Source organism: Impatiens glandulifera, chromosome 4 (assembly GCF_907164915.1).
Source record: "Impatiens glandulifera chromosome 4, dImpGla2.1, whole genome shotgun sequence".
NCBI lineage: Eukaryota > Viridiplantae > Streptophyta > Magnoliopsida > Ericales > Balsaminaceae > Impatiens > Impatiens glandulifera.
This window is the reverse complement of record NC_061865.1, coordinates 46424687-46448421: the sequence shown is the minus strand read 5'-3', so window position 1 is coordinate 46448421 and position 23735 is coordinate 46424687. Positions and strand designations below refer to the sequence as shown.

General features: G+C 31.8%; 3 protein-coding genes and 1 long non-coding RNA gene across 4 annotated transcripts; 2 read left to right on the top strand and 2 right to left on the bottom strand.

Annotated features, from left to right (window-relative positions):
- Positions 1-271: 271 nt before the first annotated feature.
- Positions 272-2619, top strand: LOC124936497. Its single transcript, XR_007099133.1, has 3 exons — positions 272-805; positions 1924-2017; positions 2392-2619. It is a non-coding gene; the product is annotated as an uncharacterized LOC124936497 (long non-coding RNA).
- Positions 2620-4139: 1520 nt separating this feature from the next.
- Positions 4140-7210, top strand: LOC124935712 (UDP-glucuronate:xylan alpha-glucuronosyltransferase 1-like). Its single transcript, XM_047476131.1, has 3 exons — positions 4140-4460; positions 4531-5144; positions 6138-7210. Exons 1-3 carry the CDS (start codon positions 4270-4272, stop codon positions 7124-7126), a joined length of 1794 nt encoding a protein of 597 aa, XP_047332087.1. The 5' UTR covers positions 4140-4269; the 3' UTR covers positions 7127-7210.
- Positions 7211-10050: 2840 nt separating this feature from the next.
- Positions 10051-10958, bottom strand: LOC124935233 (B3 domain-containing protein At5g60140-like). Its single transcript, XM_047475680.1, has 3 exons — positions 10619-10958; positions 10392-10519; positions 10051-10326 (listed from the first exon to the last, which is right to left on the bottom strand). Exons 1-3 carry the CDS (start codon positions 10956-10958, stop codon positions 10051-10053), a joined length of 744 nt encoding a protein of 247 aa, XP_047331636.1.
- Positions 10959-21502: 10544 nt separating this feature from the next.
- LOC124935232 (B3 domain-containing protein At5g60140-like) lies at positions 21503-22653 on the bottom strand. The gene is made up of 3 exons (XM_047475679.1): positions 22131-22653; positions 21857-22035; positions 21503-21778 (listed from the first exon to the last, which is right to left on the bottom strand). Exons 1-3 carry the CDS (start codon positions 22651-22653, stop codon positions 21503-21505), a joined length of 978 nt encoding a protein of 325 aa, XP_047331635.1.
- Between the last annotated feature and the right edge of the window lie 1082 nt (positions 22654-23735).

The following is a 23735-nucleotide window of genomic DNA, read 5'->3' as shown; positions in this document are numbered from 1 at the left end:
CGCCCGTTAGGAACTTTTGTCAAATTTGGCAGCTTTAATCTTAAGTGGATTAACCCAGACCCAGATTACTAAAGTATTTCATAGAAGACCCATGCTTTAATGGAGGGGTTTTAATGTTCATAAGCACTAGATTTCATAAGCACTAGATTCTTGTCAATTTCGGTATAGTGAAGCAACTGCAATCAAGGAAGATGAATAGAATCTTCGGGTGGAAGAAAGATAAGGAACCCTCTTCTTCAATACAAGACGCCTCCGATAGGGTTTGCTCTCTCTTCCTTTCTCTACAAATGGGTTTGTAAATTTTCAATGGCTGCATCTTAAAATGGTTTGAACTCATCTGTATCCTTCAGAATCTCAAAGGGTTAGGTAGAATTTCAATGGTTCTTATTCATGCACCTGTATCTGTATGTAACAGCTGCAACCTAGGGTTCTTTGTAGTCTGAAGTACATTTATGGTGGATCTGTTTACAGTTTGATCACAGTCATAAATCTTAGATTGTAGATATACTTTAATGGTGTTGACAAGTTTTGTTACAGCACCATGGGGACCATATTAAAGACTTGGTCTGTTCTTCTTTTGCAAACCAGAATTTTTGTGTGTTTGATATTTGTAAACCTTACACTTCAAGACATTATTTGTTTTTCTACTATAGCTCAATAAAAAAGGTGACATTGTTGATGAGAAAATCAAGAAGCTTAATGTTGAGCTTATTAGATATAAGGACCAAATAAAGAAGACCAGGCCAGGACCTGCTCAAGAGGGTGTAAAAGCACGAGCTATGAGGGTTCTAAAGCAAAGGAGAACGTAAGTTATTTTTGTGGTTATATACTCCTTTACACTAGAATGCAGTTCATTTGTTGGTTGCAGGTCTATTTAGTTTTGATGGATTAAATTTTGGAATGTTGATTAAAAGACTATTACTACTTATAGGTACTAAATGAAATTCAAACTAGACAATACTTCAGTAGATTGAATATAGTAATTGTGTTATTATCTCAACTTTTTTCTTTACTCTAGCTTGTATGTTTGAAATCACTAATATTTTTACAAAATAGAAAAGTAGTAATTGTGTGATTATCTCATCCCTTATTGAAGGGATTTACTCTTGTATATAAGGAGGACCTCCTATCATTACTGTCTAACAACACCTAAATAGATTAAGCAAAATTAAAATGTCAACATAGTGCAAAAAACATCCATTTATCCCTGTTTTCATTAAGGGTAAGCAAAGATTTATTGTTTTAGCTCAGACCATGTGATTAAGAAGTACTTTTAATGAGAGACATCAATTCTGGGCTTTTGTACTCCTTTATCCTTAGGTGACATTTTTTCTGGTTTATATGTAGCTTGCTTATAGAAGAACTATCCATCAGAATGGGCATATATCGAAGGGAATCATTTGCAACATGGTGTTTATCTTTTGGTTCTTATTATATGAAGTCCCAGTTCATCCACTTAGCTCATTCTTAAGTTTCAAGAAAGAATGGTTATCTTATCCTTAACATGAATTACCTCATTCTCTCATCCTAATCCATGGGCATGTGCATGTTTGTTTGTTCACTTGGTGATTCTGCATAACGGAGAAGATGTTATTTTCATCTGTTTTTCCTTTATTGCCATTTGTTTAGGTAGATCAGTTTCGCTACAAGAAAATGGACTTATCTATATGACTTGATAATACATCTGGCCTTTTTCACTAAGAGTAGCTGATGGTAAAAAACTTTTGAACTAATATGTCGATGTTTGATTTTCACTGAAAACACCTTTATTTAAGTGGGAGGTCATAACGGTGAGTTGTTGTGCTAGCCTTCTCTAGGTAAAAACTATGGGTTAAAAGAATAATTTTTTTTTTTTTATATATATGGTCTTTCTAGATTTTACATCTCCATTATGTTTATGTAACTAATATACTTTTTATATAGGTATGAAGGACAACGTGATATACTGTATAATCAGATATACAATCTAGACCAAGTTTCATTTGCTGCTGAGAGTATCAAAGATGCTCAACACACTGTATGTTGCATGGAGCTTATGTTCTATGTTGTATCTAGTTATCATGCTTTAGTTTTTCTTCGATCATGCTTCAGTTCTTCTATTTGTTATACAACAAAGATGAAACGGTAATTGTAACTTACTCATTGCAATTAAAATGAAAATCGTGTTATGATCTAAAATTTCCTAAAGACATGTATAAAGAAAATGATCATATTCTTGGACTTAAGATTTTATCGAAATGAAATTGTAAATCTAATTCTATTTCAATTCTTATCAAACAAATGGACTTTAAGCTTTCTTCCTCTTGAGAATAAGGTCCCCCTGTTTTAAAGTTGTAGTAGCAGTATCTAGAAGTATATCAATATCATGATTTTTGTTTGCCATTGTTGCAGAGCTTGATTTCTGGAAACAAGCATGGGCTTTGAGACTCAAGCTGATGGGTGATGGCTCCTTTATTCTTTTTGCATATCTGACGATGGTTTCTCCCTTCAGGTGAAAAGCAAGTATTTGGCCTATCTATTATTATGCTAGATAATCACTGGACATGGTTAATGTGACCTAAAGAGTTGGGAACTTGGATATTATTTGTTTTAGAATATATGATAGAAAAGGGTTTATATCTTAGCGCCGTGATCCCACAAAGGGCTTACTAAACAGGCTTTGTTGTGTCATTCTGTTTTATCCCTATGCATTCTGAGTTTCTGACTAATTTCAAAACCTATAAGTCTGTGTTTGGTTCAGATAGAATTAGAATTGTGGGTCAATTTCAAATTCTTTGTTTGTTAGATTACTTAAAACAAGAAATTAGAATTGGAATTATCATTATAATTATAGTTCCAATGATATTGAATGTATATGATTTTTAAGCTTCAATCAATTGCATCTTTCCCACTTAAGAATTGGTACTTGAAAAGTCTGTTTTAAATTGTCAAGGGCAGGTTGGGAAAAGATAACTCTTCTGGCAACCTATGATTTCTCGAAACATAATAATTGAATCGTAATTCAATTCCGATTCTTATAAAACTAGAATTATAGTTCTAATTCCAATTATTCACATCCAAGATCCAAACATGGCATACGTTTGTTGTTGTTTTTTGATGATTTACTGAGTTTACCTGGATAACTACTATTATTTTTATTGAAATTGAGATTATATCATTATCCTGGCAATTATTCATATCCAAGTTGTAAAATTTTCTCATGTTTAGAAAGGTGCTTTGATTGTGACCTTTGATTTACAGAATTCAATTTTGAACTCATCAGCTATTCTCAAGTTTTTTCTTTCTTTTGTTGTGAAAGAAAGGGTTATACTATCAGACAGCCTTAAGTAGGAAGATATTTTCATGTCTTATAGTTCCAATGTCACTTCACAATTTTGTCTATGCAATAATAACTATGCCTTGAAAAAAGATTTTCATATTATTCACAATAAATAATGTTATTTATCATTTAGCTTTAAAATCCAAGATAGAACTATGCTGGAAACTTGATTAGTATTCCACATTAACTTTGTGTATTTGTTGATTGGTTATTTCAATTTTTAATTGAAAGCATACAAAAATGTGATAAAAGAGTTTTTGGTAAACAAATATATAAAAATCTACTCGTTTATAGAAATCTCATATAACCCAATAAGTCAGATTTGTCAATGAATTTTACGACAATTTAAACTCATGATCTTAAGAACATGGGAGGGATGCGTTTTGGCTGGTTTCTAATAAACGTGATTGACCCAATTTTGGATCATCTTCTGGAATCATGTGAGTGACTGTTCATCGGAATTGTTATAGTCCGAATACTCATAAGGTTGGGTCGACGTCAGCCTCTCCAAAACTGTACTTGCAAGTTTCCCTGCAAAAATACTCTCCACGCCTACTCTTAGAAAGAGCATTATTTTTCTTTAGTTAGGTAGTTCTCACGATTGTAAGATCTTTATGAGTAAGGAGAAGTAAAGGCCGAGGAAAGTTTATTCGCAACAGGGGATGGACATGGGAGGAGGGATATGGGTTCTTTTCATTTACAATTGAACTAATATTTTATCACATTAAACTTGTGAAAAAATAGAAAATTGAAGCTTACGCAAAGAGTAAAGAGTAACTAGGAAGGAAAAGTTGGTGAGATGTTCATAGTGGAAGGTGGTGGGAGTAGGACCAAAATTTGAACTCTAAGTTACCCATTTGGCTTCTCTAGCTCTTTCTTGAAGCCTTTAATGGATATGAATGAATTGAAATATTGTTCTTGTGTTCAAATTAAATTCTATCCATAACGCCATGTATAGGCGGAGGCCATCCCAATATAGCAACATCATCAATGTTAATGAAAGAACCACCTTTCATGTTATTAAAGATAAGACCATCAACTTCAAATTTAACCCACTTCACATTCTTCTTCTTACTATTATTATTTTCACCCTATTCTTCACTCCAACCGTTTTTCGACGCTTATCGCACATTCTCCCTTCGTAAGCTCCCCATCTTTCACCTTTCATGTTTTTCACATTTTCAACCGCCTTGACTTGTTTCAATTGGCAGATGGACAGACCAAAGATACACCTCAACAGGCGATGATTTAAGTTGGGATGAAATCTCCGAAGCAATAAGCAAGATCTCAAACTTAACAGAGATCCAATCTATCGGGCTCTTGAATTTCAACAAGCATGAAATCCATACATGGGAGAATCTTATAATTCCCGAAGCCAAACACATAGTTCCTCTTCATCTAGACTACATCGATAAGAGCTTAACATGGGAGTTGTTGTACCCGGAATGGATTGACGAGGAACAAGAAGAGAAAGTTCCGGTTTGCCCTTCGTTTCCAAAGATTAAAGTTCCCGAAAGAAGGCTTGACATTATTGTCGTAAAGCTCCCGTGTCGTGATGATGTGAAATGGGCTAGAGATGTGGCTCGTTTGCACTTACAAAGAGCTGCGGCTGGGCTGGCTGTGAATGCAAAAGGTTATTATTCGGTGCATTTGCTTTTTGCTTCGGGTTCAAGGTGCTTTCCATTGCCGAATCTATTTCCTTGCAAGGAGATTGTGTTTCGTGGTAGGAAGACATGGTTGTATAAACCAAACTTGAATGTTATGAGAGAAAAACTTCAATTCCCTGTTGGGTCATGTGAACTTTCACTACCACTTCTACCTAAAGGTTAGTACATTGAAATGGTATGAATTGTTTAAAGGAAGGAATATAGAATATAGTTTTACTTATTGAATTACATAAAAAAATGAATATAGAATATAGTTTTACTTATTGAATCGCATACAAAAAATAACTTGATTAACTCGTTTTAATTCCTGAAATCTTATAAATTATTGTCATTTTCAGTTAAGTTCGTTAAACTTTAAATAATTCTATTAAACTATCTGAAAAAAAGTATTTTAATGTGTCAAATATATTTATGTACTGAAAATATTTTATTCAGGCATATAAATTTGTAAAAATGTGTAATATTTAAGTATGAATAATCACGAACAAATGCACTCATTTATCTTTAGTTTAAAATTACTCGGTTAAAATATATATTTAATATTTTCACTTTATAATTTTATTTATATATCATAATTTTATTAAAATAATAAGTAATAAAATATATTGAAATTATTATTTTATTTAAAAAATTTAATAAGATTAATAATCTTATATTTTTATTTTAATTAACTTATGAAAAATAAAATGACAGTATTATAATCATTTAATTATGAACTTTTTATGTGAATTTCCATTTATGGTACTATCAACATTTTTTTTCATAAGTGAGTGTCTTTCCAAATTTAAATATAATTAAATTAAGGGAAAAGGGAAGTTCATTTTTACCACTGGTTTTACTCCAGTTTATCTACTTAGATTACAAATTTAACATTTTGACCATCCCATTAAATTTTTTGCTTTTAAATAAATACAACTTATTTTTGTTAATTGAGATTTTGCTATACAATCAACATCTCAATTCTCAAGTGAAAAAAATGTAGTATTTTTGGCTTTTGCACAAGTTTAATGGGTATGATTTTGATACAAAATCATTTAAGTGGTCTAAAAGAGTTTATAACAATGTATAAACATTACCATAAAAACATGAATTATTGTATTCTACTACTAAGTTACGAGTTTTCACAATAAATAAATTATATCTTATCTCAGATCATGCTTACTCCGGGAATGTAAGTCGAGAGGCATACGTGACAATCCTTCATTCAACCGACACTTATGTTTGCGGAGCCATAGCTGTTGCTCAAAGCATTAGAATGTCCGGTTCGAATAGAGACCTACTAATACTCGTCGATGAAACCATCAACGGATATCATAGAAGTGGCCTTCATGCGGCTGGCTGGAAAATCAAGACATTCGATCGAATCAGAAACCCTAAAGCTGAGAAAGACGCGTACAATGAATGGAACTACAGCAAATTTAGACTATGGCAGCTCACCGATTACGACAAGATAATCTTCATCGATGCCGACATGTTGGTCCTTAGAAACCTCGACCCTTTATTCAACCTTCACGAAGTCTCAGCCACTGGAAACGACGGTTCACTTTTCAATTCTGGCGTAATGGTAATAGAGCCTTCGGAATGCATGTTCGACCTTTTAATGGACCATGTTGAAGAAATCGAGTCGTACAATGGCGGAGACCAAGGGTACTTGAACGAGGTTTTTACGTGGTGGCATAGGATTCCTAGGAATATGAATTTCTTGAAGCATATATGGGAGGGGGACGGTGATGAGGAGAAGGAAATGAAGAAGAATTTGTTTGGTTTGGATCCTCCGGTTTTGTTTGTGATTCATTACTTGGGAATTAAGCCATGGCTATGTTTTAGAGACTATGATTGCAATTGGAACGTGGATATTTTGCAAGAATTTGCTAGTGATGAGGCTCATTGGAAATGGTGGAAGGTGCATGATGGTATGTCCGAGCTTTTGCAACAATTTTGTTTGTTGAGAACAACTCAAAAGGCGCAATTGTTATGGGATAGGTTGCAAGCCGAGAAGGCTAACTTTAGCGACGGTCATTGGGGATTTAAGATACGTGATGGGAGGTTAAAGAAGTGCACCGATAATTATTGTTCGTGGAAAAACGTATTGAAGAATTGGAACAATACAAATCATTCTAATGAACACACTCTTCTATAGTTAATTGCATACTATGATTTTTCTTATCGTATTGTTAATATTGTTTTTTTTTTTAATTTGTTCTTTAGACCAACATATACACTTGTACTTGTGAGCTCATATAATTTTTTTTCAAAGCAATTTGATATTTTGATTCATATTTCATAATTCATTTTTTCATAACTTAATTATTATATATTTAACATGCCATCATTTAATTGAGAGAATTATTGAAATGTCATTTTATCTTAAAATGAATACAAAATAATAAAAAAATATTTAATATTGTACATGTCTTCATTATTTTTTAATATCATTATCAGCAATTCTTTAATATTGTAATGTCTTGAATAATGTGTAAGAAGCCTCATTGATAAAATGGGATGTGGAAGTCACCATTGCCATTCAATTACTTTTCTTTAGACACAAGTTCAAGGAATAAGTTCATTTTTTAAAAGATAAAATCATTTCATGAATCCATGTTGTGTGTTTAGAGAATGTATATATGCGATGAAAAACTCAACAAACCAACTTTTTCATAAGTTTAAAAAACAGAACATATGAAAAAGTATATATACACAAATCAAGTTAGTCCAAATCAACACAAATAATAATATTCTTTGTTGTGACATTCCGATTTTTAGATCAAACCACCATTTTCTAGTATAATTTATGTATTATAATTTGGTAAGCATTTTTTGATTCGAGTATCCACATAAACTAATAACAATAAAGAAAAAAAAAACTCAAGATATAACGAGATTTGGCCAAACTATCTACGTTCTCAGGAGTGCTGTCGATTATATTATTTCACTCTTAGGGATAAAGTCCTATATTACATGGTATTTATAGAGTGGTATATTATGCCGCAAAGACTAAACTACTCTAGACACATTCCATTAACTCTAAACTTAATTAATATGTGTATATAAATCACATACACAACAATCTCCACCTTAACGAATATTCCATCTCCTAAGAGATAAATCACATATCTCCATTTTCGAGAAATTCAAGCCTTCTAAGAAGATAACATCTTTGAGTTTCAGACACTCCAAGTGGGTTGACCTACCACCATTCCCTAGCAACTTTAGACATTCAACAAGCCCAAACAATGTCTAAACTTGTCGGTAATAACTGACTTCGTCAACATATCAACTGCATTTTCACTAGTATGAAACTTCTATAACAATGTCTCACCAAATGCGATCAACTTTCTGATCTTGTGAAATCTTAGCCGGAACCATCTAACCGGTTAACCGGCCGGTTGAACACTCCTAATTATTTTCACCACCACTCATTTTGAAATCTCATCATTTCAACTATCTTAACTTTCACCACCATCGAACATTGAAACTTAACAATTTTCTGTCATTTCATACTACATATTCCCAACTACAAAAGTTGAGCACAACTTCAATGTAAAAAATTATTACCAACTATAAAAGTTGATGTCGACTATATAAGTCGAGAAAATATTACCGATTGTAAAAATCGATGCTGACTGTTAAAATCGATGCTGACTATTAAGTCAATAAAAAAAGTTGAGAATATCATTACCGACTATAAAAGTCGAGAAAATCATTATCGACTGTAAAAATTGTTGCCGACTATTAAAGTTGATGCCGATTGTAAAGTCGAAAAAATTATTACCGACTATTAAAGCCGAGAAAATCATTACCGACTATAAAATAAACAAAATAATAAGAGAGAAAACATAAATAAAATAACAAAGCACATTGAATTGAGGTATCACTAGATTTGAGATGTTCTTAAGACAAAACAATTGAACTTAGATAAAGTTTATACCACCGAGAATGAATCTGATATGATGATCAAATATCCGCGAAGAGCTGGCTTGTTAGAGCCCACCCAATGATCTAGAGGGGAGTTTGTTAGGTTAAGCTCATTAGATGGGTATTAGATGGGTGTTAGGGTTTTCAATCCATAATCCATTGGCCTAGATTAATAATATATAATATATTATATTATATTATTATATATTATTCTATACTATATAATATGAAGTAATGATTTCTAGTTAGAAAAAACATAATAAAAAAACAAAATAATAAGAGAGAAAAATATCAATAATTTTTTTTTTTCTCTCTTACACATGGTCTTTTCTTGTTACAATGTTGTTAGTAGTATAATTTCTCTGTATATATATAATGAATAGTACTATTAACCTATAAAGTTACACTCTATCAAATTTCTAACCTTTTAATTTTGATGAATAAAATATATATTTATTTTAGGTACAAACTTAACAATATTTTAAAAATAAATATATCAACAATTAATAAGAAAATATCTGACATAAGTAAAAACTTTATAAATTAATAAATGTTTGTACAATTATATTGTGAAATCAAGACATATTTGAATTATGGTAATTTTGAAAATCTTAATTGGTATGCTCAAATTATCAACTAATCATCAAATTTCTTTTTCTTTAACACTCTTTTATGGTAAAATATTTTATGTTGATAAGGAATATGATTTCTCATATTTATAATGAAATAATAAATGTACAAGATTTTTTTCTAGAAAAAATTTAATTATAGTTTTGATTTATTTTTTTATTTCAGTTCCACTCATGTTCATATTTAAAAAATCTTTCATTTAAACATTGCTCATAAACAATTTATTTATGAGAAAATTAAAATTAAATGGTTACATCATAAAATGAACATCATTTTGCCTACTAGTTAAGGATAAATTTAAGTTCCATACAAAATTTGACATTAATTCAACATAAAAGATAATTCATTTTAACAGTAATATATAAAAAAAAATCCACAATATCTTAGAAGCTTAACAAATCTGAGTAAAAAAATGAAAAGAAAATAAAGAGTTTGTTCCAATGCATAATTCTACATCCAAGCAAAAACATTCTTCTAAGTTTGATTTTTTTCTTCAAAGTAATAAAGAAGAAAGGAAACTTATTTAGATAACCATGAACCAGCAGGAAGAACAATCATGTTAATATAAACTGTCGAAGGTTCGTCGCAATTGTTGATGACAAACTCACAAATACATCTGTCTTCGTCACTAAGATTGTTGATCTTCACAAATGACTTCCATCCCCTGGTGAGCCATGTCCTCCCGTCTTTCCATGTCACCACCTTCACGTAAATTCTCCTACCTTCTTGATCCAACAACATCACTTTCGACGGAAGCTTAATGTCGTAGTCTCTCAACACATCCGATGGAATATGCTACATTAAACAATATTAATACATCAAATGTTTATAGATAAAGAAAGAAAAAAAATGAGTCATACCAATTGATTCCGCCTTTTCATTCTAAGTCTTGTCACGAAGTAAGGATTTTTGGGACGCTTAACAATTCCGTGTTTGAAAATGGTCTCCTCACTTTCAAACTCAGACATTTCTTCTTCAACTTCTATTCCTTTTTGACATAAAATTATTAAACATAGTTATTGTTTAATCATTTTGATTTTGAATTTATAACTTTTTAAGAGAAATTTATATTAACTATGATACTTACTAGATATTGTAGTTGATCCTTCTTTATCTTTATGAGTGGTGATCCATGTACTTGTTTTATGATCCTTCAAACATTCATTTTCCTCTTCTTCCTCGTCCTTCTCCAAACATTTCATGTTATCTATATTGATGTTGTCCTCCTCATCATCACCGTCTTCATTATCATCGTCGTTATCCTCGTCGTTATCCTCGTTAGTGTTGTCATCATCTTCTTTTTCATCGTCTTTAATATTATCTTGGTCATTCACTTTTGACTGTTTGGCGTTTACTCGAGGATGCAGATGAGAATGAACTTTTTGCTCACATGTTGAATTCCCAAAATGCATAAAATTGAAAGTCATTTTGCCATCGTAGTCAAAAACTAGGATGTCGCCATTTTCAAGCGAGATATCTGATACAAATTCCGGCCATCCATTCATGAAAAAAAACATATTTTCTTCCGTTCTTTCTACATTGATTCGCCAGCATCTTCCTTTACTATTTTTCAAGATAGGTCTTTTTGGTATAACATTTTTTAGTTGCTCAACAAATGCTGGGGGAATTTGCTGTACAAATGAGAAAAAAAAGAAGAAAAACAATGATTATTGAATCATTAAAAAGTTTAATGCCTTGTTTCACATAACATTACGATTTCTTTTTTGTTGAGACTAGGATTTATATTCTTTAACTCAATATTTTATTTGCATAACCTCCCTATAATTCAACTTTAATTAACAATTTCTCAATAGGAATTCAAACTTGTGATTTGGACAACTTATTTGAGCCTTGTTTGATGAAAAGTTAATTCAAATAACTCAGTTTCTATATATTATCACGCATTTTATGAATCAAATTACTTTAATCAATTCAAATAACTCCAAATAATTAACTTATTTATCCAAATTAACAATAATCAGATTATGTGAAAAACATTTCTAAGACTTGCATAAAATGTTATTATTCACAAGATAATCCGTAGTGTTAACAGTTAATTGTATTTCTTCCATAGAAAAATCTCTAATTGCAAAATAATTGTTTTCATCTAACAACAAAACAAACCGATGAAGCTGAATTCAAGAATTTTTAACAAACAAATGGACATGCAGAAAAATCCCCTAGGAATTAAAGATTGATAACATATAAAAACTAATCATCAAAATGACAATAATTCTGAATTTCATTTGTTTAGATCGATGGAGCTTGTCTTTGTGGTGTTCACAAATATTGAAGTTGTGATTTTTTATTTTTATAGCAAGCTTTATAGAAGAAGAAGAAGAGATAAACTATATACGTACCAAAGATTTCGAGCTCATAAATTCTAAATAAACTTTGAAGAAACCAGGAAGCCTTGGAGTGTGCTCGAGTTCTCTTGAACAATCCATCTCTCTACTCAATCTCAACGAAATAAATTGTGCAAAAATTTTGAGACACCAAACAAAATATATAAATGAAAGGTGAAAAACACTGAATTACTTTCCCAATTGGATAGATCCTGTTGTTAGGTTGGATATCATTCAAATTATGGGATATACTATTAAAGACAATAAATTAAAATTATTCCTAAAATGCCAATAAAATATATATAGACGTTACAGATTTTTTTCTAAAAAAATAAACATTGCTTTCCTTTCATCATATACCATAACAAATTAAAGGAAAAGAATTGAAGATTTAATTGCATCAACCTTTAATCTTGGTGTGGGAATGTTGATCCACATCACCACTCCAAAAGTTGTGACCATCCATTTGGCATGGTGACAATCAAAGATAATATGTAAAAGATTGTTTGAAAATATATTTTTTTAATGCTCCCAATGTTACAAAAAAACAACTAAGGTGTAAAATCAAACCAATTCAACAAGTTCTGACATAATTTATCAAAAAGTTATAACGCTAACTCAACAAAAATAAAAAACAACACTTAGGAAAGACAAAAAGAAATGTCAAAAAAACAACATTCACCAAGCCCGCTTGAGTTTCCAACTCCTTTGTATGCAAGTTCACAATTTGACCTAGTTGTGCATTGTAATTCATGCCACAATGATGCTTCAATAGTTCTCTATGATATCAGAGATTTCTTAATATTTGTTTTTGATACTTTTTTAACGTCATCTAAAGTCTAGTCATTCTCTTGCTTAAGTCAATGTGTAATTTTAAACATCTTTTTCATTTAATTTCGTACAAATGTGTGAAATATATCGACAATACAATTAGAAACTATGCACATGCTTTGGTATTGTTGGGTATTTATTGGCCCAACATTGTGGCCCAATCACTAGTAACCCACTTACTAAATTTGACCTAATAATATAAATAGATATTAATTACTCTCTTGGTGAGAGGTAGATGTCAAACTCCTTTGTGGTGTTTGGATGCTAGTGAAATGGTTGCCTCCTTTGTGTGAGATAATGGTGCAACAGAATCGATAAACAAGACTAAGACAAATTCCAATCATATTCACACCAACAGTGGTATCAGAGCTAGGGTTTAAGGTTTGTAATTGGAGTTTGAGATTGAGTTGGAGGATACGAATTATCTTCATCAATAAGCACAAATTTGTTCTTCTTGGGCACCACATTTTGGTTTCTCTTTTGCTGGCTGATTTCATCATTGAGTTTTTAGTGGGACTCTATGTGAAAGGAGCCCAACCCATCCTGTTTAGAAAGAGAGAGAGGCCTTTTGTCGTCTGAAACCTACTCTGAACTCATCGGCTTCCCCGATCTGATCGTCTACTCCGACGAAGATATATCTCTATGAGTTTCAGCAGCTAGAGAGAGTGTGGGTTTCAGAAGAGGTGGATTTCTAATGCTTTAAATTTCTGCTTCTTCTGCTACTAGAGGAAGAAGAAAACCACCTCCGCCTCTCGAGAAGAAGTTGTCACTGTCCTTTTCAACCACTGTCAATGTTGCGTTTGTTGCGACCGTTGAGAATCGAAGTAGCCCCACCGCTCGTGTTTGTCGTTGGAGAAGGAGTTTCCACCGCTCGCATTTGTTGCTGGAGAAGGAGTTGTCGCCGCTCGCGTTTGTGATTGGAGAAGGATCTACCACCGTCGTTCTACCTTTGAGAAGACGAAACAGCCACGCCGCTCGCATTTTTCGTTGGAGAAGGAGCTGCCATTGCCGTGTCGCTGGAGGAGAAGAAGAGGAGATGCCGCCAATCTGTTTGTTGCAGCTCCGATCCACCACCATCGCCGAATTTTTCCAAAATCCTCGAGCAGGGTGGGTAAGTCGAAACTTTATTTGAGTTTCGCAAGGTAGCATTGCTTGAACCATCTTTCACTTGTAATTTTCTACCATATTGATTATGATTTCTTTTAATTTGTTTGATAGCATGTCTAATGTTAATCAATATGGTATGGTTCTGTTTGACAGAAAAAATGATTTCAGCATTTGAAAACAAAAAGGTTATATTCTTTGGGATAGGAGTGAACCTAGGCTTAAGATTTTGATAAGTAGAGATGTTGTTATAATGAGAATAACTTTCTTTGCTTGTCTATGTCCCCCACTCCTGTTAATGATGCTCCTACTATGGTGGAGCATGTGCTTGTAGTTGTTGATCAACCTGCTGAACATGGTGGGAATGCTCCCAATGAGGTGGAGTATGATACTGTGCATGATTTGCTTGATGATTTGCATTATTATCAACTTACTAAGGATAAAAGTAGAAAAACTGTTAGAATGCCTTCTAGTTTTAAGGATGATGATTTGAATGATTGCAATATGTATGAATTTTTTTTTCACATGTTTGAATCCTTAGACTGTAATGAGCCTAGATCTTACAAAGAAACTTTGGTTACTAAGTGTTTACCTGCTGGAAAATTGTTTTCATGTCAAAGGTTTTTTAAACTTTGACTTAGGGTAAGTTCTTTGAGTTTCGTCCTTTGTGGACAGGGCAAGCTTTGTGATCTTGCCTTCAATCTTTGTGATTTTCGCATGCTTTGTGCTCTTGTGTTTGATCTTTGTGATTTTTGCATACTTTGTGCTCTTGCATTTTATCTTTGTGATTTTCGCATGCGTTGTGCTCTTGCGTTTGATCTTTATGATTTTTTTTATTCTTTGTGCTCTTGCGTTTAATCCTTGTGATTTTTGCATGCTTTGTGCTTTTGTGTTTTATCTTTGTGATTTTCACATGCTTTGTGCTCTTGCGTTTGATATTTGTGATTTTCGCGTTCTTGCGCTCTTGCATTTGATCTTTGTAATTTTAACATGCTTTGTGCTCTTGCATTTTATCTTTGTGATTTTTGCATTCTTTGTGCTCTTGCTTTTGATCTTTGTGATTATCCCATTCTTTGTGCTCTTGCGTTTTATGTTTGTGATTTTCACATGCTTTGTGCTCTTGAGTTTGATCTTTTTGATTATCGCATGTTTTGTACTCTTGAGTTTGATCTTTGTGATTTTCGCATGTTCTGTGCTCTTGTGTTTGATATTTATGATTTTCGCATGCTTTGTGCTCTTGCCCCGATCTTTGTGACACGAGTTTACCTTGGGTATTCTCTTTATTTCCTCGGTGATAAAAAATTGGCGATGATGTATCTTGCAATTCCGTGATTGTGTTTTGCATTGCTTTGGACCAAATGTGGAGATTGTTGGGTATTTGTTAGCCCAACATTGTGGCCTAATCTCTAGTAACCCACTTATTGGACTTGACCTAATAATATAAATAGATATTACTCTCTTGATGAGAGGTGGAAGTCAAGCTCCTTTGTGGTGTTTGGATGCTAGTGAAAGGTCTGCCTCCTTTGTGTGAGATAGTGGTGCAACGGAATCGATAAACAAGAGGGACTAAGACAAATTTCAATCACATTCACACCCAACATGTATGTTAAAATTAATGTGTGTAACTTTCACCATATTGATTAGGTATTATTAGAATCTTATATAACAATCAATTACATTATTTTCTTATCTTTTATTTTGAATCAATTATGAGCGAAATGTTATAATCCTCATATTAATTAAGATTTTTTAAGATATTTTATAGCCTATATATCAAGCCTTTGTAATTCAAGTCTAATTATAAAAACAATAATAAAAATTCAAAGCCTCTCTTCAAAATATTATAACATTATTAGAGCCTCCAAGTTCTACAATCCACAAAGTCTTCTACTAATCTATCCAATTTTCCAAGTTTCTTTCAATCCACCAAAACCTTCTATCAATCTATCCAAATTTATGGCCTCAACAAATATCAACCATCACATTACATAGTTTAATGGCGAAGTACGTAAAGATGAAGACTATCTTTCGATCTCTTAACCATGGGAAGATTGTGGAGAATGAAGTGAATAAACAAGAGGAAAAAATTGAACTCAATAAAGCCGACATGAAGGAACTAAAGCAGTCCTAACAAGCCGACACAAACGCTCTTTAAATCCGCCAAAGAGTAGTCACTAGAACAATCTTTCTCAGAATTATGCGTGTCGATACAGACAAAGAAGCACGGGACAACTTGTAGAGTGAATTTTGAGATGTAAAAGTCATAACAATTAAGCTTCAATCGCTACTTAGGAAATTCAAAAATACCAAAATTAAGGAGACAAAAACCCTCATGGAGTTCTCGACCAAATTTTTTGATTTGGTCAACCATATGAAATCTCATGGTGAAGATGTCACAGAACAAATAATGGTGCAAAACATTCTCATATGCCTTCCTGAAAAATACGATCTCATTGTAGATATCATTGAAGAAACAAAGGATCTATTAACACTCACAAACCAAGAACTGATGTCGTCCTTAAAATCATTTTGAGAAACAGTTGTCTTGACTCTCTGAAAAATCAATAGAGTGTGCATTTCAGTCAAAGCTCAATACTAGCAACAACGAACGAGAGGATAACTCGAGTTCTAACCAATCAAAAGGGGGAAGATACTCAAGAGGACGAGATGGATGTAGCTCAAAAACAAGAGAAAAGATAACACATCAAATTGAAATAACTACAATAATCCAAACCACTTCGAGAAGGATGGCTGGGATAGAGGTCAATCTACATGAAATAAATGTTATCGATTTGGTCACCTTACCAAAGATTTCCAAAGCGGAAACAATCATCAAGCAAGTTAGACTGAGGCAAATCAAGCAACCCAGGAGACACACAAAATATTCTATGTATGTCACATAACTAGTGACAAAGAGAGAGGAGAATGGTTATTAGACAACAAATGCAAACGCTGACCCCAAAAATCTTCTTTAAGCTCGACAAAATCATCAATACCCCTATTCAATTCGGAATGGAGAGCAAGCGAAATCAAAAGGACTTGGAAGGATCGCCATCAAGATGAAGGAAGAACCGGGCTATATTAACAATGTACTATGTGTGCCGATTTTGAGCCAAAATTTACTTAGCCTAGGATAATTGGTGGAAAATGGGTATAAGCTCTACTTCGATAACGATGAGTGTATTATCTTTGATATACAAGATAAGTCAAATGTGTTCACAAAGATCAAAATGGTCAATCAAAGTTTTGTTCTCAACATCAACTATGCAGATTTTAAAACTCATTGAGTTTCTACCTCGAATTATCGAACCTCAACGTTATGGTATGAACGACTTGGTCATCTTAACTTCCAAAGCCTCAAGGAGTTTTCTGACAAATGTATGGTACAAGGCTTCCTCACATAAAAGAAAAACAACACGTATGCGGAGGATGTGCGTTCAAAAATCAACATCAACTTCCTTTCCTAAAAGGAGTATCATTGAGAGCTAAAGAAAAAATAGAACTTGTCCACACCGACATTTACAAACCAATGGACTCCCTTTCTCAAGCTCAAAATAGATATTTTGTTTTATTCATCGATGACCACAATCGTATGACTTGGGTCTATTTAATTAGAAAAATATCCGAAGTATTTACGATATTCAAAAATTCAAGAGTCTCATTGAAAAATAAAGTGGAGGCTTCATCAAAACTCTATAAAGTGATAGAGACAAAGAATACACTTCTAAGGAGTTTCACAAGTTTTGTGAAGACGAAGGAGTAGAACGACAACTATCAGTAAGGTACACTCCTCAACAAAATGATATTACTGAGAGAAAAAATCAAACGATCGTTGAAATGGAAAAATCAATGATTCACGAGAAAGGTTTACCCAAAACCTTCTAAGCTGAAGAAATTTACACTACTATTTACTTATCCGATCGATGTCCAACCACAACCATACCAAACAAGAATCCGTTTGAAACACGGAGTGATAGAAATCCGTCGACAAACCATCTTAAGGTATTCAGAAGTATGTGCAATTCTCAAATTCCAAAAGTAAAACGAAGGAAATTTGACGAATCTAGAGAAATGTGTATTTTTGTTGGCTACAGTTCCATGAACAAAGATTATAGAGTATTTAACCTAAAAGAATGTCAAGTTATTATTAGCCGAGATGTTCACGTTGATGAATATTCTTCGTGAAATTGGGAAGAAAATAAAGTTGAGAAAAATGACGTGTTAATCAACACTAAAAATGATGGAAATATTTCATCAATACCATGTGCACCAGATTCAAGCTTAGATCAACTCAATAAAGAAATTCGTAGCTTAACTGATCCGACTTCATCAAACTCCTCATCCCCAAGTTCAAATCCAAAGAAGTATAGATCAATAGATAATATATATATATATATATATTACATGCAACTAGTGTTCAGTTGAGTCTGAAAACATTGACAAAGCAATCAAAGAAGAATCATGGAGAAAAGTAATGGAGGAGGAAATTCATGTGATCATGAAGAATCAGACATGGCATCTTGTTGACAAGCTAACCGACAAAAAATGCATTCGTGACAAATAAATCTACAAAGACAAACATCATTTTATCCGAAAAATGTTATAAGATAAAGAAATTCAACATAAGTTATGCCGATCTGAAGATCATGTGTCTCACATTCTCACAAAAGCACTTTCAAGAGAAATGTTTTAAGAACATCGAGCTAAACATGGAATCCGACAACACATTAAGAGGAAGTATTAAAATTAATGTGATGTAACCTCAACCATATTGATTAGATATTATTAGAATCTTTACAATCAATTACAATTATTTTTCTTATTTTTTATTTTAAAATAATTATGAGCGAGACATTAGAATCCTCATATTGATTAGTAAGATTTTTCAGATATTTTCTAGCCTATATATATTAAGACTTTGTAATTCAAGTTTAATTATAAAAACAATAATAAAATATGATTCTCTCTCAAAATCTCTCTTCAAAATATTCTAACAAAATATTCTAACATGGTACTTGTAAATATCATGTTACTTGTAAATATTTATTTAACTTATCATGTATTGACAACTGTTTGTTTCCACAATATATATATAAATATATATGTATATGTATGGGACTAATAGGTATAATGTTTCATGTACATTCAACCATGTTTTAAATATTTCCCAATATAATACATGATCTTGTTTAAATTGATCCTTATACATTTATTTTATATATATATATATATATATATATATATATATATATATATATATATATATATATATATATATATATATAATGTTTCATGTACATTCAACAATGTTTTAAATATTTCTCAATACATGATCTTGTTTAAATTGATTCTTATACATTTATTTTTGTTTGAAATTGCTCATTTTATATTTATTTTATTTGAAATTGATCCTTACTAAATTTATTTTTGTTTAAATGTACACCATAAATATCTAAAATCATTTAAAATGTTATAAATCCGTTAATTTGTGTTTAAAATAGACACAAATTTCTCATGCCATTTTTAAAGTAGACACAATATAAACACATATTCAGTGAATCCACTTGAGATCAAAGCATGATCAAATTTCTCATGTCATTGTTTTGGAGCTTATTTTAAATCATACAAAGACTTATTAGTTTACAAACTTTATTTCTGGCCCTTAGATAGAAAACACTTAAGGTTGTTCTATGTAATTTTTTTCTACCAAGTCTCTATTTAGTCTCTATTTAAGAAATCTAATTTTAGATCCATTTGATGAACTTCTAGATCGCGCAAAAAAGAAATTGTATGGATCAATCGAGTATATAAATTATTCTCGTAACCGAAGAATATGTATCAAAATAATCAAGACCTTCTCATTGGTGATATCCTTTTACCATCAATTTTGTCATTATTTATCAATTGATCCATCAATTTTAATTTTCCCTTTGAAACCTATCGACAACCTAGTAGTTTATTTTCCGGAGGTAGATCCACTAGTTCACACATATAATTTTTCTAGATGAATTTTATCTCACTATTAATTAACTCTTTCCATTAAGGTCCTTCAGATGAGGTAATTGCCTATTATATGTTTGAGGTTCACTTTCCATCATGAAAGCAATAAAATTAAGACCAAATGATTTTTTCGTTCTAGCTCGTTTACTTCGTCTAAGTTCAACCTTAGCTTCATTTTTTCTTGTTCATCTAGTTAAATAAATCTTTTTGGAGAATGTGGTTCTTCGTTACACTTATATGGAAGTACATGTTCAAAAAATGATGCATTTATTGATTCCATTATCATATTCTTATGAATATCCGGAATGTCCAATTTAAAGACAAGAAAACGATAAGCTCTAATATTATGTGCATATCTAATAAATATACAATCAACAGTTTTTTGTCTTATATGCCAGAAGTGACATAATTCCCCATGAACAACTTTTTACCATTCTTCACTTCTTCAAGGCTTGTAAATATTTCTTTATTTCTTTATTGGAGAAAAACATGTCTTGTATCTCTTGTGTCAACCCACCATTTCGTGGATTAGACCCCACCAAGTTAACCTTAGATATCACTACACATAGATCCATGTTCGACAATACTTAAGTTAAGTTATCCTATCGAAATCTCCTCGACTTCTTGCAATCTGAAATTCTATGGCCTATGCCATTGCAATTGAAATACTCTCCCATGAGAAATTCCGCCTTTAGGATGAAGGTTCCAATTTTTGACAAAAAATTGCGTGTCTTCTTGTCTTTACTATGTTCCACCGTATTTACTTTAACAACATGTTGACTAAAGTATTTCTTGGAGGCACTTTTATTTTCCTTTTCCATGCGTATGCGTAGACGAACCACCAATTTTCCTATGTTCATACTTAAGGTAATTCTTAAATTGTTTCAAGACAGACAACTTCTCAATAATAGCTTTCACTTGAAAATTTTCTCCCAAATTAATTCTCTAAATATGAATTTCGTGCAAAATAAATTGGATCTCTTGAACTTGTTTAATGACCGGTCTTGAATCTACCATTTTGTACTTAAAAAATTGACCGACAATAAACTTTTTTGCACATGTATATTCGCTTTTGTATTTATGTTCAAAAATCATTTTAGAAAGCCCTTAGAATACATTAAACGTAACAACAAATAAAATGGGCATCAATAGCTTTAAAATCAGTTTGCACCAAGAATTTTTCAAATTACAGACATGTGAATTTTCTTAAATCGGCTGAAAAACTGACAACATTTAAGTTGTTTATAACTAATAATTTTCCTAAAAATTATCTTCATACCAAAGGTTGCATTTTTCAGTTCAATTTTGAGTTAGATCTCAATTTTCGGTTAGAATAGTTTCTGCAAATTCTAAAACTCAAGTTTAGTTTAAATCTTATATGGAAGTACATATAAGATGCATTAAACCTAACAACAAAGAAATTTTGCATCAATAGCTTCAAAATCAACTTGGACAACAATATTTTGTAATCAATTAAGTTAAATTGCTAAATTTGACATTGGAGGATAGTAAAGTTTAACAGTAATATAATGAAAATAATTTCACAATGTGTCATAGAAGTTCAACAAATCAAGTAAAATAAGGAAACTTTAAAACTTTTGTTCCAAAGCATAATATCAAAACCAAGAAAAAACATTCTTCTAAGTTTGAAGGTTTTGTTTCTTCATCAAAGTAGTAAAAATGAAACAAACCTATTTAGGCAGCCATGAACCAGCAGGAAGAACGATCATGTTCATGTAAACTTCAGAATCTTCGTTGCCATTATTAATGACAAACTCACAAATACATCTGTCTTTTTCGGTTAAATTGTTGATCTTCACAAAATACTTCCATCCCCTAGTGAGCCATGTCCTCCCGTCTTTCCATGTCGCCACCTTAACGTAATTTCGCCTCCCTTCTTGATCCAACAACATCAATGTCGGCGGAAGCTTGATGTCGTAGTGTCTTATCAGATCAGCTGGAATATGCTGCATTAAACAATAATAATATATCAGTGGTTTATTAGTGAAAAGAAAAAGAAAACAAAATTAGACTACAACCCGTACCAGTTGATTTCGCCTCTTTAATCTTATTCTTGTCACAAAATATGGATTTTTTGGTCGCATAACAATCCCGTGTTTAAAAATAGTCTCTTCACTTTCCAACTCATATATTTCAGAAGAAGAAGACTCTTTTTCTTTTTTCAATACAATAATATCAGATCTTGTAATCACTTTTCCATTTTCTGTCAAAAATATACAAGATAGTTATTCTTTAATAACTTTTATTTGAAATTTAGTATTTTATATTTATTACTAATGTAATTATAATGATACTCACTTGAGACTGTAGTTGACCCATGTTTCTTTTTGCTGAGCCTAAGGGATTTTCTTTCATTTGTTTTGCATGAAGTTGTCACTACAAGCTCCTTCAACCTTTCATCGTTCTCACCGCCTTCATCCTCACCTTCTTCTTCTTCTTCATCCTTATCATCATCATTGTCGTCATAAGTGTTTTCATTATCATCTTCTTCATTGTTGTCATAAGTTTGTTCATCATCTTCTTCTTCATTGTTATCATCATCTTTGTTTTCATCACCATTGTCCTCATAAGTGTCATCATCATCTTCCTCATCGTCGTTGTCATCTTCTCCTTCTTTTTCATCATACTTAAAATTATCTTGGTCTTTCAGTTTTGACTTTTTCGCATTTACTCGAGAATTCCTTGGTTGGGCAATTTTTTGTTCACACAATGAATGTCCAAAATGTATAAACTTGAAAGTTATTTTACCATCATAGTCAAAAGCTAGGATGTGTCCATCTTCAAGCGAGATGTCTGATACAAATTCTTGCCATCCACACATAAAAAAAAAACATATCTTCTCCTGTTTTTTCAACATTTATTTCCCAGCATCTCCCTTCACTATTTTTGAAGATCTTTGGTACAAGTCCTCTTACTTGTTCAACAAATGCTGGGGGAATTTGCTATAGAAAAGAAAAATTGGAATAAATTCAGACAAATAACAAAAGATAAAACACTAATTATTGAATCCTTAAAATACAAAGTTTAATATCTAGCTTGTTTCATATAACACAACATATTTTCACCTTTTATTGAAAATAAGATTTATTTTTCCAAACAGACTAACACCACATTTTACCTTAACAACATCATTTACCAAATCTTTAATTAATTTTTACCTAGTAGGAATTCAAATTTGAAACATCAACATCTTAATTCAAAGCCTTGTTTGAGGACAAGTTAATATTCAAATAACCCAATTTCTATTATCAATCATTATATCAATGAAATTATTTTAACTATCAACTACAATACTCTTTACATTAGTGCTCATAACATTATAAAATATTAAAACCAAAGAATATTTTAATTTTCACTCAAATAGTTTCAAATAATCCATTTTTCATCCAAACAAGTTTTTATTATTCTGAATAATAGATTGTTTGAAAAACACTTGTCTCATACAAGCTCCAAGACACTTACACAAAATGATATTATTCACAAGATCATCAATCATCTAAACAGTTATACAAACAAAAATCAATTCTCATCTAACAGCAAAAGAAGAACAAGCTGAATTCAAGAATGTTAACAAACACATGTGAAAGCAGAGAAATCCACTAAGAAATAAAGTTTGATAAGATTTAAAATCTTAATTATCAAACTGAAGACAATGATAATATTCTGAATCTGAATTTCATTTGTTCCCTAACCAGAGATGGAGCATGTCTTTTGATGCTCACAAATAATGAATTTGTGAATTTTGGTTTTGACTTTGTATAAATAAAAAAGAAAAGAAAATGAAGAGATAAATTTTATACTTACCAAAGATTTGGAGCTCATAGACTCAAAATAAACTTTGAAGAAGCCAGGAAACCTCCGTGTGTGCTTGTTTTCTCTTGAACGATCCATCTCTCTTTCAAT

Excerpts from the sequence above, each read along its gene's own strand:
- LOC124935712 (XM_047476131.1), top strand. The coding sequence starts at position 4,270 with ATGTATAGGCGGAGGCCATCCCAATATAGCAACATCATCAATGTTAAT. Across the intron at positions 4,461-4,530 it reads TTATCGCACATTCTCCCTTC|ATGGACAGACCAAAGATACA; the intron begins GTAAGCTCCCCA and ends TTCAATTGGCAG. Across the intron at positions 5,145-6,137 it reads ACTACCACTTCTACCTAAAG|ATCATGCTTACTCCGGGAAT; the intron begins GTTAGTACATTG and ends ATCTTATCTCAG.
- LOC124935233 (XM_047475680.1), bottom strand. The coding sequence starts at position 10,958 with ATGACTTTCAATTTTATGCATTTTGGGAATTCAACATGTGAGCAAAAA. Across the intron at positions 10,520-10,618 it reads AGGATCAACTACAATATCTA|GAATAGAAGTTGAAGAAGAA; the intron begins GTAAGTATCATA and ends TATGTCAAAAAG. Across the intron at positions 10,327-10,391 it reads TGAAAAGGCGGAATCAATTG|CATATTCCATCGGATGTGTT; the intron begins GTATGACTCATT and ends TGTTTAATGTAG.
- LOC124935232 (XM_047475679.1), bottom strand. The coding sequence starts at position 22,653 with ATGTGTGGATGGCAAGAATTTGTATCAGACATCTCGCTTGAAGATGGA. Across the intron at positions 22,036-22,130 it reads TGGGTCAACTACAGTCTCAA|AAAATGGAAAAGTGATTACA; the intron begins GTGAGTATCATT and ends TATTTTTGACAG. Across the intron at positions 21,779-21,856 it reads TAAAGAGGCGAAATCAACTG|CATATTCCAGCTGATCTGAT; the intron begins GTACGGGTTGTA and ends TGTTTAATGCAG.